Source organism: Anguilla rostrata, chromosome 6 (assembly GCF_018555375.3).
Source record: "Anguilla rostrata isolate EN2019 chromosome 6, ASM1855537v3, whole genome shotgun sequence".
NCBI classification, from domain to species: Eukaryota; Metazoa; Chordata; class Actinopteri; order Anguilliformes; family Anguillidae; genus Anguilla; species Anguilla rostrata.
The window spans coordinates 19,848,467-19,866,437 of NC_057938.1; the positions used below are offsets into that span (position 1 = coordinate 19,848,467).

Sequence of the window (17,971 nt, forward strand, 5' to 3'; positions counted from 1 at the left end):
TTAGAAGGTATTTACATCCATGTTGGGTGATGTTTCTAGGAATTACAGCATTTTTTATACATAGCCCCCCAACCCATTTTAGGGGACCAGAAGTAATCATACAGTTGGCTGCTCAGCTGTTTCTTCCTTTGTCTGTTGCATCATTAGTTCATGCACAAGAAAGGTCAGAAAAGGTCTAGAGTTGATTCTAGCTGTGGCATTTGTCTTTTGTCGCAGTCTCTCAACATGAGGACAGAAGAAGTGGCAATGCCATCATAATGAGGCTGAAAAATCAGAATAAATAAGACATACCCAAAACACTGAGTGCATCAGAATCTACTGCTTGAAACATTGTTAAGATGCAAGAACGCACTAGTGAGCTCAGCAATACCAAACAACCTGATAGACCATGAAAAACCACTGTATTGGATGACAGAAGAGATGAAAAGGATGAAAAAAGCCTGTAAACTGTATGGAACACACTGTGCCCAGAATAAAAAGTTGCACCCCAAAATCTGTGGCTGCACCCCCCCCCCCCCCCCCCCCCACACCCCCAATCAGAACAGTCCAGAAGCAGGACTGTCTCAGGAGAACAGATGGCCCTCACAAAGCCATCACAGGGTTTCTGAATCCTGTCTGTCTCATGCATCTGCATTCTGCGTCATGATCCTGTTGTTAGCGTGGGCTCCTAAAACACTTAATCGCATCTCATTTTTGTCCAGCCGAGTACAAAATTGGACATATTACAGTGGCTTCAAGCTCCTCCAATTCGGTCACGTCTGGCGTGTGGTCAGTGTGCTTTCCACAGAGCCTATAGATTGGCTGATGTCTCTCATCACACGCTGGAAAGGCCATGGCCTGTGTGGCCATATCCCGGCATGTTTTTCTTATTTTGTGGGCAGTGGCCATACCTGTGATTTCTGTACCAGCTTCAATAACAATAAGCAGTTGGATATACTGTACGTACATGTGCCTGCTGCATAACATACCATTACATTTCAGGACTGTTACAGTTGCCCATCAGGGTAACATTGTGCGTGGATGCCTTTTATTCATTGTTAAAATCATCAAAAATTGTTAGAATTATTATAATTATTAAGTGACATGCAGAAAGATAGTGTGTAGCTACCATCTTAATGGTCTCTGGCATGAAAATGAACCTCCAATGCTGTCGCCATCTTACCTGACAATTCAGTTATTTCTCTTCTGAATAATGCTGCCGTTAAGATCAATAATGCGTACGTGGAAACATAAAACATGTACAGCTATGAAAACTACAGCAGCTACTAAAACATTTGGAGACTATATTATTACAATGACAAGGAAAATACTATTAAACTATTTAAAAGCTTTACCTTTTCGTTTGATTAAATTAGGAATAGTCATTTCAGTCATCGAAAATTTTAACATAGTCATTTCTGAATGACTATGTTAAAAGAAAGAAATATTAATTTCCTATATGCTTGATCTCCTATACAGTATCTTCAGATAATTAGTTTCCACTAAGGAAGCGCACCATACAACACTGGGCCAATGCTGAAAACTATCAACGCGTGATATAGCGCAGTTGCTACACAGTTGTGGTGGACTGGAATTGCGATTTAACTAACCCTCCAATTATTCAAAAACATGACGTTTTCTATGTTTGCTTTTTATTACATTCAAAATGACAAACCGAACGGGTTAAGTATTTTATTACCTCTCTCTCTTTCTGTCTCTTGCTTGCTCGCTCGCTCGCCCTCCCTCTCTCTCTGTGCGCGGTTTCAACATTTGATCCCGGGAGAACCTGGAGCTCGCGCATTCCAAACATTCCAGCCTCAGCGAACAATCAGGCCTCAGTTATTTATTAGCTCACTGCGCTCGCAGCGGAGTTCAGTCTACAGCACGCACACTCTCTGGACGTATCCACAAGCGCTCTCAGTGGATCTTGAACCGGGTTTCAAATTAAAGATTGAGGATTCAGTTTACGGAAATAAATACGCGCGGTGTACACGTCCAAAACCTCTGACTGTGATGAGTCTTTGAGTTTGTGAGTACTTTCGTTTTATTTGTATTCTAGTGTTTTTGTGTTGTGCTATGTTTTAATTTAGTTTGGCTTTACTGTGTGTGAACCTGTGCCGTGTTGACTGTTCATACTTTCATATGCTTATGGAACATTGGTTATGGTTATTATTTATTGAGGAATGTATTTATTTTTAACTGAGGACAAGGGCGCAATGTATGCAGTACAATAATATAATTATTGGATACGTATGATTTTCCCCAAAAAGTATTTTGTTGGAAATAATGGAACCTAGGCGTTCTGCCTTTTAGTCGCTATGATTCCGCTGTTTTGGAAACGCTGTTTGTTTTTGTTTTATTTAGCTCAAAGATTTCTTTATCCCAAGTTTAACGCGAAGTTATGTCCTGTTATGATTTTCATTAGAGAAACCTATACCGCCTTCTCGGGAGGTAAAGTTGTGTCAGTGTTTCGTAAAATTTACTGGTGGAGTCCCGAGACGAGTGAATCGGTCGTTGTGAGGCAATGCATATGGAATTTGCTCATTTCCCAGGAAGTGATCTACGTAAAGCAACACCCATACACGCATTCCACATTGCAAAATCTAAATAAGAAGTAAATAACTGTTACCAAATGGTTTATTAAATCTATGATAACGTGGGTTCAGTTGTCAACTTTTTTTTCTTTTTTGAGAATATTAGCGACACGCAGTAAAAAAATTCGGTGCACTCATGCTTACACGAGCTGTGCTTTTATTGTTTTTTTGTCTTACTATTTAGAGTTGTTTGTCTTGCACATTCAAACTCGCGTCAATATGTATTCTCCATTTGGGTGCCAAAAGAAGGGTTCTCGAGGGAAAATGAATTGATATTTTGGGGCAGCCATGTCGTTGCTATGGCAATAACCCTTGAGAGTTGGAACATGTAGCCCCACGGAGTCACGACTGGTATGCGCCGTGTTTTTGTATCGGGGCACATGTGCCCTAGAGGGTAAAAAGATTCCACAGTTCCATTCAGCATTCAAGATGGGGCCTCGTTAGTTTTGCCGCTGCCTTCTGTCTTTTCCTGCATTTCTGGAAAGCATGGGTTCTGAGCATTCCCTTCCAACTTAAGTTTATTTTCTGTCATTTTGTTATAAATAGAATGGTATGTATTGGGAATGCCAGCAACTGGAAGCCAACAATAATTGGAACTGCTTATTTCAGCTCAGGTATTTCTGTGAAAGAATTTACCTCCCGTGCTATTTTAATCCCATATATTCATAGGTTGGTGTGACTGGTTAATGTGGTGTTTTCTGAAGTGGTGTAGTGTGTCTTTTGGCTTCTCGAAATCCAGGGAACTAAAATTTGTTTTTACATTTTTTTTTGTTTCTGCTTAAAGTGCTGATTGTTCTGCTTCTGTTCCAACTAGGTTCACCCATCAGACGAGCATCCCCCTTCCCCCTCTTCACCCAGTGTGAATAAGTCATCACTACCTTTTGCTTCAAGTACACCTGAAAATGAGAACAGCGGAGGAGTCGTCTGGCACGGTCCTGCACCGCCTCATCCAGGAGCAGTTGAGGTTTGGCAACCCCACAGACACCCGCACGCTGCTGGCCATCCAGCAGCAGGCCCTGCGAGGTGGGGGCAGCGGCGGGGGCGCAGGTAGCCCACGCTCGTCCCTGGAGAGCCTCACGCAGGAGGAGTCCCAGTTCCTCCAGCTCTCAGCCCGACAGGAACCCCAAGGCCAGGAGCACCAGGGGGACTACCAGCACTCTGAGAGCTACCAGCTCTACCAGCTCCATGGAGAGGAACTGCCCACCTATGAAGAGGCCAAGGCCCACTCCCAGTACCTAGCCTCCCAAAGGGGCCAGATGGGGCTGGCTTCATACACCCTGCCCGAGGCCACAGTCATGGAAGGGATGGATCAACAGGATGAGGCCTTGCGGGACATGAAACGGAGCCACGTGCGCTCGCTTAGCGAGAGGCTAATGCAGCTGTCCCTGGAGCGGAGCGGGGCTCGGGCCGGCATGGCCTTGAGCTCCTCGCACAGCTACCCCCAGCTCACCAGCTACAACAATTACCACGAACTCGACCCCAGTCAGGGGTCCCAGTACAGCCCCGACCATCGCGGCCCCCCTCCGGAGTACCCCTTTTCTGTCAAGGCCCCCGAATATATGCTTTACAATTCCCAGGAGCATGGACAGTGCTACAGCGAACCACCACCACCACCATTCCATTCCCAGCATAACAGGTAATGGATGTAATGGAGTGAATGGACTATCACTCAAAATAAAAAGAAATGGTTATTGAGTAATTTCAAAACCACTTCACCTCCTTGGCAAAAATAAAATCTGGTGTGTGGTTGTACATAATACATCAACATTTTTGGTTGGTAGTTAATATATAACCATGGTCCTCCTTTTTGCAGGTATGTGCAGGCTCAGCCACCAGTGTCACACCAGAGTGCACTGACCTCTGCTGGTGTGGAGGCCTTCATGGCAGCCCACGCTGTCTCTAGCAGCAACCAGATGGCCCAGATGGAGGCGCTCATGAAGGAGAACGAGAGGCTGAGGAGGGAGCTGGAGGGCTACAGTGAGAAGGCCATGAGGATCCAGAAGGTGAGGAAAAGACTTTGTTCAAATTTCATGAGTGCTCAGTTTTACTTTCACACACTCCTTCCACTCCACTGTAGTCTTTCTAGAGGTGTTCTCTAGATAGAGATTTGAATCTGAGATATTTGTGAGCACAAATGGTATAGCAAATATCCATGTCCCATCAAACCCAGTTGAAGAACCAAAACTAAGGCAGTAGTAAGGGTAGGGTGTGAAGTCTGGTTTTAATATGGTTTACGAAGGGTGTGGATTTCATTAGTGATCAAACGTTAGTCATTGCCACACCAGAAAGATTGACATTCCAGAAGGATTAGCTTTCTAGCAACTCTGGAATGTACAACAGGGGACTGATTAATCTTTTTCTTCATTTATGGTCATTTGCATTCACAATGGTGGGATGATATTGTTGTCAAAAATATCAAACAACTTGTGTTTTGTAGTGTTAAGCACCGTAACACCTCCCAGTGGTATGTTTATGTATATGAAACTGAAATAAAAGAAAATTGGTGAAGAACAAGTTTGTGCTGACTTCAGCCTCTTACTGTAGCAGTGGGGCCATCACAGTCCTTAAAAACCATCACAGATGCAGTTGGTCTAATTGTTTTTAAGGGCTGTAATGGCCCAGCTGTGGGTTCCGGAATGCAAGCGTATCAGTGAGCGCAAGAGTAGCAAACCCAGACAAATCCCATAATCCTCCTTGGGGGCAAAGGCCCAGAACTGGGAGTCCTTGTTGGGCAGGCTGGTTGGTGAGCACTGTCTGTGTTTGAGGGGTGGGGGGTTGGGGGGTGTGGGGGGGGGGGGGTGGATAGAAAGGGAAAAGCAGCCGTCGTGCAGCCAATTCCTGCTTTTGTTGTCAGGGCCCCTGGTGAGCATTTGCCTGCACCCTGAGCGGCTGCAGATGCCCTGGCTAATCCAGGAGATGTCAGGGTGTGACATGGGGCCCTGACCTCAGTACAGCTGAGGGGCTTTGAGTACAGCAAGCGACAGGCAGCTCTAACAGTTGGCTCTCTGAGACTGAAAGGCCTTATTCACTTTCAGCCTTCACTTATTCCCTACCAGCCTCCTTAAGGGTTGGTTCATGCCCTCATTCTTCTTCCCTGTCAGATGTGAGCACAGAGATCCTATTGTGTGTGTGTGTGTGGGTACTTTGAATAGGAAAACAGATTTGGCTAGCTGACTTAGTTGATCAAGTCTGAGAGAACTGACTCCTGTTATCTCTTACAAAATGTTTAAAAACCCACACATGTAAGTCTTAAATCAATCAATGAGGCCTTATGTCTTGTTTTTTCCATGACCAGCCCCATACCTTTTTTTTTCCGATTTCCGTTGGCGCGTTTGGAGTCTTCTCGCGAACGATATGTTGCATCACCTGGGTTCCGTTCTCTCTCATGCAGAAGGAATGATAATTATAGAGGTGGAAAGTTACACAAGCAGGTTGCCTGGAATAAATACGCCCAGGCAGATATGATTTGAGTAATGTTTCCTTTGTGGAGGCTTGTACACATTCGCCATGGCTTACCCCCCCCCCCGCCGCTCTCTGCTTCGCTGAGCTGGCTCTCTGCCCACTCGAGAAATAAATGCGGCAACACCTGGAACTGGGGCCTTAGCTCTCAGAAATGTTGATTCAGTTCCCAGTCCCAGAGGAGCAGTTTGCATGTGGGCACACGTGATAAATGTGGCGACTAGGTACACGTGCGTATACAGTCTGCCGCCATATTTTCTGCCTAGTGAAGCTGATCTTTGTTTATTGAGGTGACTGCAAAGGTATGTGAGACGTTCCCGAGGCTTATAATGAAAAGTGGTTCTAAGTGGAGAATGCATGTCTCTGTTTTTCAGCTGGAGCTGGAGATCCAGAGGATATCAGAGGCCTATGAGACGCTCATGAAGGGTTGCTCCAAGCGGGAGACCCTGGAGAAAACCATGAGGAACAAGCTGGAGGCCGAGATCAAGAGGCTACACGACTTCAACCGGGACCTGAGAGGTAAGCCCCTTAACCCTTCAGCCTCAGTCTGCCAGCCATGTAGTTTCACATGGCCTGAATACACGTGAGGTCAAAAAAAGGTCACCATTGGTCATGTATGTGCTGACATACATGACCAATGGTGCTCATGCTCTGGACCTCCTGGTTAGCATTTGGAAAGTTTAAATCTGTTGCAGAGACATTGATGCTGGTTGTGTGGTCATTTTCCACTGGGGAAAATTGTAACTGTTTGGTCTGACCTTTCTTTGTCGCAGACCGCCTGGAAACGGCAAGCCAGCAATCTGCTAAAGAAGTCGAAGCTGCTGACCAAAACCAACATGTCTTGGCCGAGCTCACAGAGCAGAGTGAGTAGAACGATTGTCACATTTTATGCTAAATGTCTAAAGAGCCTGACTGGAAAAGAAATGTGCACTCAATAAGGTTCAAGCCTCCTAGTGTTGAGTGTTGAGTTAGTGACTATTTGAAAGACTTTTTTTCTCACTGTCTCAGAAGTGAAAGACCAAAGATCAGTAGAATTAACTAGAGTTAAACTCGGTGACTCAACCTACAAATTTATGGTGCATTGTGTACAACTTTAATTTGTTTCTCTTGAGTCAGGCTTTTATTTTTTAGATTAGGATAGTGCCCTTCTGGAATCTGTTATGTATTGCAGATTTTGCAAGCTTGAGAGTTTCTCATAAGCCTGCAGAGGAGCATGAGGTTTCTGGCAGGGCTGTCTGTTTGGGGAATTGTTGTGGTTTGCCTCAAAATGCCAAAAGTTACAAAGCGCATATTGACACTCGGTGACGTAGAAAAAAACATTTTAAGGAATTCATAAAGGGGGGGGTGAGAATCAAAGTGTCATCAGTAATCAACACCAAATGAGCCCGTTCTGTCAGGGGGAGGGCTAGGAGGTGGGGTTCTAAGGAATTTCCTTCCTGCGACAGGAAATAAAAAACGAATCTAAAACAAAACAGAAATGCAATCTTCGACAATCTGGGCTGTTGTATAAAACGATGTGTTCCCGAAGCCCCTGTTTTTAATAAGAGGAATGCTTGACTGCATTCATATGCCATGACCAGCGCCTAACAAAATTTTGTTGTGAACCTTTTGTGTTTATGCCAGTTAAGCACATCCTTAAGATACGGCAATCTGAGCTATTGCAATTATGCAAGAGTGTTCTTTTTTTCATCAAAGTTTAGAGACAGAGAATGCCTGTAACTCTGGGTTAAGTCGGGGGCTGGGTTAAGTATGGTAGGCAGCGATACTTTGTGAATGTGTGCTGTGGGATGGCTGGAGGCTTGGTTAATGTGTAGTCTGCCCTCCCAATTGCAAGCTGCACTTGGCATATGAGCAGCAGCCATTCTTCTCAGGGGCAGTAAATGTGGCCTGGATTCTTGAAATTCCTTGGCCAATTCAGGCTGTTCCGCACACCGGGGATGCCTCCCTCCGGCAGCTAGCACAGATAGCCGTCTTTCTCTCTCCCCAATTTGAGCTGCCAGAACCAGCATTCTGAGACTCCCATCCTGGCTTCTGCCCACTTGGGGCATACCAGATCCAGTCTGCCATGTCTCCTCTTTGCGCCGTTTTGTGACCCAAAGTCATGATGGAACGGGGGGAGTTCTGACCAAGTCTGCTACTCTCCCGCCACTTCTGTTTTTTTCCCCCCGCATTGTCAGATCAACAGCATCTGATCTGATCCAGCAGACTTGGCAGGAAGACATCTGTGGCATTGTTTATCTTTGAACAGATCCTGTGCTTGATTTGATCAGCCATTAATCTGTGTGAACACAGTTTAAGTCCTTAAGTATGTACAAGGTGGCTTTTTCTTATCTGAAATGGATTTATTTTTCTTGTTTGTTAAAGTGGCCCTGTCCATATTACAAAGAAATGCCAGAACAACGATTAGGGCCATACATTCCAAACATAACCAATAATGGTTTTGAAATAGTTTGCTTTTAGTAAATGCTACATCCTACTGAATTACTTTAATCGTGTCATTCTTCCTCAGAGGGAAGTGTTGTCACAGTGTTTAAAAATCACAATATTTTATACAGCTAACAAATTAAGTTTTGCTTATGTGTCCTAAAAGTAAACCAGCAAAAAAAGTGACAATCTGCGAGACAATTTTGTGTGAAACAGTGAATGCCTGGAGCCATGTTTGAAATGAACCGCGCTGTTTCTGGAGATGCTGCGGAGATATGAGGCTTTTCTATGCTGCAGGGGCATGTGGACATTCTTTAGCTCCAATGAACACAAAGGCATGTTTGTGGCACCAAGGAGGGTGTGCATTCTCAAAGTGGAAGCCATTTAGGTTGTGTAATCTGTACTTACTCTGAGAGCGCGGTTAATGGTGAAAGCTCTCCAAGCTTGTTCAAGGGATTAGGTGTTCAGTGTGACCAAAAAAATACGCTTGAGTGAAAGTTGAAAAGGGCTATTAGTGGGGAAAAATAATTTGCTGCAGAGCAATGCCAATGTGTTTACATCATTTTCCTGCCATTTGTTTCATTGTCTGGTCCATTCATGGGAATTGAGTTATCTGAAGTGCTGGAACTCAGATAAGGGTGCAGGGTGGAGGGGCTGAGGCGCCAGTTAGAGGTGCGGGGTCTCCCTCAGAGGAATGCCCATAAGTGGGTCACAGGGAGTAGGCGGCTCCTCCTGGCTCTTCCTTGCATTCCAGACGGCCTTGTGTAAATCAAGCGCTCTGGTCTTTGTTCAAACTCCGGGACCTAAAAGAGCAGGAAGTTGGGGGGGATGGGATGGGATGGGGGTGGGGTTGATATCCCTAGAGGAAAAAGGCATTCAGGAATCCACCTCATCCCCCCCCCCCAACCCCACCCTGATGTTAGTATGATCCCCATTTTGATTTAACAGCCTTTCTTTCAGGAGAGCCCCAAGTGACAAATTAGTGTGCTTTACAAAGGAATTCTCTGATGGGCATCCTTGGTTCCAATCCACGTCTTCAGCAGTAAACAAAAAAAGACCAACTTTCTCAAAGCAAAAATGTTTCTGTCACCCCTGCAGATGAGGAGCAGCAGCGGGAGAGGGCGCGCCTGGAGCGGGAGGTGCTGCGGCTGCGGGCCTCCGGCGAGGAGCAGCGGCAGAGGCTGGAGGCGCTGGAGCAGGCGCTGAGCTCGGCCCAGTCACGCAGCCGGCAGCTGGAGGAGGAGCTGCGGCGGAAGCGGGCCTACGTGGAGAAGGTGGAGCGGCTGCAGCACGCGCTGGCCCAGCTGCAGGCCGCCTGCGAGAAGAGAGAGACCCTGGAGCAGCGGCTGCGTCTGCGGCTGGAGCAGGAGCTCAGGATGCTGCGCGCGCACCAGGTGAGCCGTCCTACCCACAAGCCTTTGCTTTTCACCAAAGCCACAGTCCTACCCTCAGTGTTTTTCGTCAAGGCCCATAGTTCTACGTGCATTCCTGAATGCTGGTCCAACCCAGAATTCTTTTCAAGGTGGCCGTGCCTTTTATTACATCTCCATTTGAAGTAGTTGAAGACCGGAATGTTCCTAACCAGGTTCTCCCCTTTGTGTCTCCTTTAGCGGCAGTCACACAACACGGGTTTGGCCACGCCGAGCGAGCTGAGCACAGCCTCCTTGCAGGAGAGCCTGCGGGAGAAAGAGGAGCGGATTCTGGCCCTGGAGGCTGATATGACCAGGTGGGAGCAGAAGTATCTGGAGGAGAGCACCATGCGCCAGTTTGCCATGGATGCAGCCGCCACAGCAGCCGCCCAGAGGTGAGTCACAGGTCACATGGTCACTGACCCAATCAGGGAGACATGCATTGCCGTTGTTTTTATTTGATGTTATGGTTTCTTTATGGATTCCTAATGGTTGCTGTCTTATCCCACAGGGATACGACCATCATAAACCACTCTCCCCGTCACTCCCCCAAAAATAGCTTCAATGAGGATTTACCAACAGCCAATCAGAGGAATCAGGAGATGGAGAACAGGTATTACCACGCCCAGCTTTCCTTGTTTGTAGCTCTTCCCTTGTGTCATGTTAAGGCATTTAAGAAATACTGTATTGGAAGTGTGTGTATTTTTACAGCATGTAGCTAGTTTGGTAAGCAACGCTAAGTGTTGCGTGTTGTTCGTAGGATCCGGGCGCTGTACGCGCAGATCCTGGAGAAGGACGCGATGATCAACGTGCTGGAGCAGCGGTCCCGTCGGGATCAGGCCAGGCCCGAGCAGCAGGGCCTGCGCTCCGCCAAGTCCGTGCCCTCCATCAACTGCCTGACCGTATCTGCCGACCACGCGGGCCAACCGAAAGGTGAGCGCAGAGTCGCACTGAGAGCAAGTTCAAGATGGTAGAATCCGCAGCAAGATTTGGGTCAATTCAATTATGATTCAGTGAATCCAGGGCGTTACTTGAGGTTCAGTTCATTCACTGGAAAAAAATCCTCACAGACATTTAGACAGCTTATGAATTGCATTCCAATGCATTTCCTGAATGGAAATTGAACTAACCCTTATCCGTAAAGTTGCCAATTCCATGGTTCCAATTCCATGACCGTCTTCAGTGTGCTAATGAACGCTGTCCCCACATGGCCTTCAGGAAAATGCGTGTAACGTTGTCACTCAGGAATCCTATGAATTGCAAAGAGAGCTTCTCTGAGAAGAGAAATGTGTACTCTACAGGCGAGACTTGGCGGTAATTAACGGGCTTCCTCTCGTTTTTCCTCTGCGTGCAATAGGGAAGAGCCTCTCAGATGACCAGACAGCTGTCGCGTCTTCTTGTGCCCTGTCTGGCTCTCCTCGGTCCTTGAGCCGTGACTGCGGCACCCAGGTTGACCTCCTTCCCCAGGAGTCTCCGGTTACGGCCCGGCCTGCCGGCGCCCCGGTGTCCGGAGCGGCTCCCACCCCCGGTGAGTCTACCTTCCCTCCCCCCACCCCCACAGGAATAGTGGGCCCCCTCTGGATTGTGGATCAGAGGCACAGAATTCTTGAGGACCTTTATTTTTTACTTAGCTGAAAACCCTGACCGCAAACCTGTTGGGCCTTCTTAGACATGGCAGGTTCACCCTTTGGAATACCAGTTAGGCAGAGTTGAGAAACACTGAGGAATAAGTGACTACTGGGGAAAAGAATGGCTTCCATATCCTGTCACCCCCCATACTCGAAGATCAGTAAAATGCAGCTAATGCTAAACGATACACAGGCTGTTATGTATTTATAGCTCAGCAGAGCAGACCAGTGCCTTCACACTCGCATGGTTAAACTGTAACTGGGGCACTCGGTAATGGAAGTGGTGGAAGTTTTCCATTCAGGCCACTGGCGATTTAGTTATGAAAACCTTGACTGTGTGCCTGTACCTGCCATTACCAAGGTTGTTGCCACCGTGTGTACACGCGGGCGGTTTGCTTTTCCGCGCAAACATTAGGGCCTGTTTGCAGAGCCGTTTGGATGTGTTTGTGCAAGTGCACAGCAGCACTTGGAAAACGAGCCTCTCTGGTTCTGTTCACGGTCTGCTCTCCACTCGAGCGTGCGCTTGCACACCATCAAGGTGAACGCGCAGTCACATATTAGCCGAGCCACAGTAACTGTGGAAAATCAGTGACCGAGTCTGTCAGCACAAGTCAAGCATGCAGTCAGGATTCCACCTTAGCCAAGTTATAGCCCAGGTGCATAGTGATGTTTTTACATTAGATGTGCCATGTGCAATGTTAGCAAACTCCTAATATTCCTTTTTTCCTTTCTCTGTATAGATAATACGAAGCAGCAGAAGCCCTCTATCAATGCGTACAAGGGCCTCAACAGCTTGGAGGCAGGAGCGGTGGAAATATTTATCTGAAGAATTCGTGGAGACCCCATGAGACAAAGGCTTTCCACAGCTGCGACGAGGCAGAAAGAGACGTACACCCTCCTGCGATTTCACGAGAAGGGGACGCTGCGCTTTGCCGTTCAGAAGCTGCAACGAGAGAAAAGGATCTTCAGAGAAAGGCTGGCTCCTCCCACTTGGTGAAAAGCCACTACTGTGAAATGGAAAAGTACGTGCTTGTTTCGAGACGAGAAGGACGGGACTGTGGAGTCGCACGTAAAAAAGAAAGCCGAGCTTTCCTTAAGTGCGTCTCTACTCTAAAAAGGGCTCACGTCGGTTCTGTCATTATATTCATCTGCCTGGTGCAAGAGATGGGTGTGAATCTTTCGAGGTACATGGACAGTGTTTCACCTGCCAAGGGCAGCTGATGGACTACATGTATATAAAAACCTTCTTTGTAATAGCTGCTGCTTCTCGTGACAGTGTGTGAAGTGCTGTTGTTGCAGCACTTAGTTCTTGCCCCCAAGATGGAAAAGAATCCTGAATGTATATTATTATTATTATTATTATTATTATTATTATTAATGCATCGACATACCATCCTCATGTGCATGTGATTTTTATGTATGTTTCCATTGTATGATGAGGTGTTGAGCTACAGTGTTGAGGATTCTCATGTCTGTTTGTAAGAAAAGCATACTGCGTCCACGGTGTGTCATGTCACAGAAATGTCGTCTATGGCGACCGGGCCTTTGGTTGCTCCTCTCCCTTGCTGGCCTTCCCCGTACGGTGCAGCGCATTGTTAAGCTAGTAGGAATCCTTGCGCAGTGCACTCCATTCTTCTCTCAGGGCGACGGCCCTGGCGCATTCTCCCCCTGCCCCGCAGCATTTGCACACTGCATAGCAACTATTCCCCCTGCGCAGCAATAATTTCGCGCTGCACAGCAACAGTTCAACATAGCGACGGCTAGTTTTCTGCGAACGTAGATAAACAGCGGTCCGCTATTAGTCAGCCTGAATTTACGCTGTGGCCGGTAGTCTGTGTTAATGCCCGACGAGGCCCATTGTCAGCCGTACAATGGGAACGGGGACCCTCGCTTCGCGAGCTGCGACAAGGTGGCAGCCTGCTCTGTTTAATATTGTCAGAGACACTTAAGATTTCACTCTCGGGAGAAGAGAGGCCTCTTTCACAAGACTCCCATTTTTCAGATACCTCTGAAGAGCAGGTTATCGTTTTGGACCAAGGACGGCAAATGCCCGAATGCCTCTCCTTAATCTTCCCGCATTCCTCTCCATTGGAATGGCTCTGGTGGAGGAACAGGGCTATCTGTAGTTTGATGACACCCACACACTTTCAAAATGGCAAGCATTCAGTTCATTTCCTTGGTCTATTTATTTCCTCTTAGCCCATGTAGCTGGTTCTGTTCATGGTTTTCAAAATTGACAAGCAGTTATATTCAGCACCTTGAAAGTAACTTGCCTTGTTTGGACAAGTTATTGTCATTTTGTTTGCTGACAACCGTGTTCTCTGGTGAAACAACACCATTTTAACGCAGCAAAACAGAACCCAACAGTTGTGAGCTAGCGTGTACGTGTGTGTAATTATGTTCACCTTGCATGGAGAACCAGTGGAAGTCTCTATTGATGTGTCTGTCCTTTGTGTTCATCAGTAGGCTGTGTGTCTTGCAAGATAGGATGTGTGTCTTGGCTGGCTGTGAGCTTGAGAGGAGTGAAGATTGATTGTTTTGTTTCAGAAATCTATAATCCCTGTCTTTCTCCAAATGCTACTCTTTTATTTTTGTATTTTCTAATGTGACGCATCTGCTGGCCAGAGCGACACTAGGAAAATCCTTTTGCTAACCCTTTTGTCATTTGATCTCTGTTTACAGAAAGACTGTTTTAAAATGGAAAACTTAATATATTTTGTATTCTTTAATATGCATTTACTGCCATGAACATAATGCCAAAGATTCGCATTACAATTAAGTTATAACAGAGCGTTAAAAAAACTCAACAGGACTATGTCTAGCTACCCTGTTTAAGTTTGTTGACTCGTACTTCGATGTTTCTGTGAACCTGGGAATTTTGTATTGAAATGCCAGAAACATTTCATTAATACAATAAAAACCTTAATATATATGTAATATTACAACTTTGTCTTTCTTTCATTTACAGTTCCTTTTTGTTCCTTGTTCGTATTTCACTATTGTTATCTGCATGTATTGTGTTCATCAAACCATTTTTGTGAATTAAGATAATTGTGTAAATATATGTCACTGTCAGTGTAATGACAGAGTCATTTCAGATAGATGCACAATGCCGCTTTTGTGCCAAATTCATCGAGAGCATGGTAAGATTGGATTGGACTCCTGGTGAGGGGGTGATGTTTTTTGATCTGTCCGCTTATCAAAATTCTTCCACATGTATGTTTGGCATGCCATCTCTTATTCACTGCTTAAGTAGGCCATCTGATTGGCAACACAGTTCTGGCACCTGCTAAAGAATGGGCCCTATCAGTACACTTCCCAAAAAGCTCCCAGAGAATCTGGCCTAAGGAACTTCCTGGAAAGTGATCTCAAGGTAACGCCTACTGTTTACTAGGAAAGGGTTTGTTCATTCACAGTACTCTATGGTGGCGTCAATGGCAAAATAACTCAGTCACCCCAGACTACACCTTTACCAGTCACCCCAGTCTATACCTTTCTACTTGGTAAGCATTTGGAGGTTTTGTTTACAAATACCATTTCCCTTGAGAACCTTTGGATGTCAAATCTCTGAGGATAAATATTGAAAATTATGACTCATTGGAATAGTCTGCTGTAAAATGATAAAAAGAAAAAAAGGTGGGCATGTTTTTTTCACTCCACGTGTGAACAGTATGTAAATATTTTCCCACCCCCCCCCCCCCACCCCCCCTCCCCAGGCAAACAGGTGCTATAACAACAAAGAATTGTGTGTCAATTGCACCCATAGATCTCAGGTTGCTCTGAGAGTGGTCTTACTGAAATCTCAGTATATAAATTAAGTGATATTAGCCACTAACTTCAGCTACAGCTTACATAACTATGTTTTATTTTGTCATTCAAATGATATGCACTGCTACAGTTCTCTCAACACATTGATGAATTATTTGAGAAAACCAATCAAGAGCACACATGGTCTCTCTCACACACACACAAACAGGAAGGCCCCTTCATCCTCTGATTCTGAGTAGAATTAACAAATGTTGATTTATTCCAAAAAATGTATTCTCCATCAAGCTTAGATTGAAATTGTCTTTGTCATGTTGGCTCAGCCACAAGGAATGCACAACAAAAACACATACCACACATTGCACTGAAACTGTTAAGAAAAAAATAGGCGGTTGCGTAACAATGTTTGGGAAATTGAGCTTGTAACCTCAATATTGCAGATTTAGTTCCCAGGTGGAGCAATGCCATTGTGCCTTTTAGCAAGATATATAAGCTGAATTGCATCAGTAAATATCCAGATGCATAAACTGGCTTGTTAAAAGAATGCAAGAATGTATGTTTGTCTGGATAAGAGTGTCTGGTAAATAACTAAATGTAGGAAACTTTACAAAAAACAGAAAGACAAAGAAGCAGTGATCAAATTAAAAAAAAATTAACATCTGTTGCTACTGAGTCATTGGCTCAGATAGTGCAGAAATCATATTCATTCCAGGAGCTTACTTTCAAAAGTGTGCAATGAACATCGTCATTTTCAAGAAGGCTGCATAAAGGAGCATATGAAGAGCCTAGACTAAAGAGTCACATTCAAGTATTGCACTGCATCGTCAAAGGATAAGGATAATTTACGCATTTTGGATATTTAGCTTTATGTGTAAATAGGAGAGGTTAAAGGGTTCAAGATAGACTCAACAGCTAAGAAATGGGTGTGTTGCCAATTGTTTGATATTGATATCTCAAGAATTGTGTTACCTTGTCTCTCGGCGGGGTGAAGAAAACTTCACTGCAGCCACATTTTTGTTTATTTTATCCCGCTGGAATTCCAAATATCCTCGACTGTGTGGCCTCACAGGCGGATCGCATTCCAAACTGGCTTTGTGTGCGGAAAAAAAGACATGGGGGCTCGGCGAAGGATTCAATGAACCAGATCTGATGCAACACCTGTCCAGCAGCATCAACAAAAGCCTGTTAAAGAACAATTAACAAGGTCACGGGGTATTGCTGGAACAGCAGTTTGGCAGAGCCTGCTGCATGTGCCTGTAAAGTCAGCCCAGAAATACTCAGCGGATGGATCATTAAAACCAGGGGAGACATTCCTCAACTCCCTAATCACGTCACAAAAAAGTATCTGCATCTGATTCACATCACGACGGTCAGTTCTCACTGTTAGGAAGTTGTATTTAGTTCTAAACGAAAACAGAAATGCCTAATACAAGGATGCCTGAGGCAAACTCTGAGGAGCCTGAGATAATCGGAATTAAAAATTGAAAAATGAAAATAAAAATGCTGTGTACAAGATATGTCTTTCTACAAACCAATAATGAATGAAGGCAAATGTGTAGTAGTTCATGTGATGATTAAAGCTGTGGGGCTACTATGGTTTCTGGATGGCTTGTGACTTGAAGAACAGGTTTGTTAAATAGCCTTTATAGCAGATTGTATTGAAAGCTAATGCAGTAGTTAACAAAGTGATACATTTTTTTTTTTGTGAAGTGTATCCCAAATGATTAAAAGTAATTTTTCTAAATTGAATCAATTAATCTCCCCAACATGATGTGAAGGAGCTGTGTGTTTACTGGCCAATGGATTATTCAGATTATTGGCACACTTGTTAATCATGGAAAATTAATGAAAAGGTTGAGACCAATGATCTAAAGTGAGTTTTTTGCCCTGTTTATTTTCACTTCATCAACTGCCTCTGGGAATAGTACAGAAAGCTAAATGGTTTCATTCCACATTTGGATAATTTGGCTAGGGAGCTAGCAATACTTTTGGAATACAGGATTGAATAGCCAATCTTTTTTTGAATAGCCAGTACCAATGAGCAGGATGTCATACTATAGCAAAAATACATAAGGAATGTTGAGACATACCACAGACATATTTTTGTTATTGCACACAAAGCTAAATGATTTTACTCCACCTTTGAAACCAGTTGCAAGAACAATAGTCTTGGCTGTTGATCAAACCCAGAACATCAGCTTTTGAAGTTTGAGCAAATAAACCATTTGACAATGGGTCAAACAGTTAAAAGAACAGTAATGTATTACTATACATGTGTAATATTCTATGTTATATTATAACATTCACATATTCCTTAAGAAATGTTTTTTTCTTCCAGACCACTAGCTGTGAAAGAAGCAAAATAAAGTGACTAACATACTTGTTGGAAGACGAAAAGAAAAACTTGAGAAACTGGCACACACATAAAGCAATAATAGCACGTTTCCAGCTGCCTTAATTAAATTAGACCTTTACTAATCGTGACTCCAAAACATAATGGAATACTTGTGGCCTGATGTAGCTGTAAATGACGTAGGGTTGAGCCGCACAGGACAGTTGGGTCACTGCAGGAATTTGCCCTCTCTGTGCTACAAGACCCAAATAAAGGGGCACTCCACAGAAGCTGAGGGCAGGACAAAGGCAGCTTTAAGCTGAGCAGAACCAGTATGGTTAGTAGAGAGCTGCAGACAAAACCCTTGGAGCAGATAATTAG

The 17,971-nt window shown here is 44.8% G+C and overlaps 1 protein-coding gene across 1 annotated transcript; it reads left to right on the forward strand.

Annotated features, from left to right (window-relative positions):
* The first annotated feature begins 1,797 nt into the window (after positions 1-1,797).
* Positions 1,798-14,438, forward strand: LOC135256780 (angiomotin-like 2a). The gene is made up of 11 exons (XM_064338917.1): positions 1,798-2,008; positions 3,388-4,209; positions 4,387-4,576; positions 6,407-6,551; positions 6,806-6,895; positions 9,555-9,850; positions 10,067-10,260; positions 10,377-10,478; positions 10,626-10,798; positions 11,223-11,393; positions 12,234-14,438. Exons 2-11 carry the CDS (start codon positions 3,476-3,478, stop codon positions 12,317-12,319), a joined length of 2,181 nt encoding a protein of 726 aa, XP_064194987.1. The 5' UTR covers positions 1,798-2,008; positions 3,388-3,475; the 3' UTR covers positions 12,320-14,438.
* Positions 14,439-17,971: the final 3,533 nt, after the last annotated feature.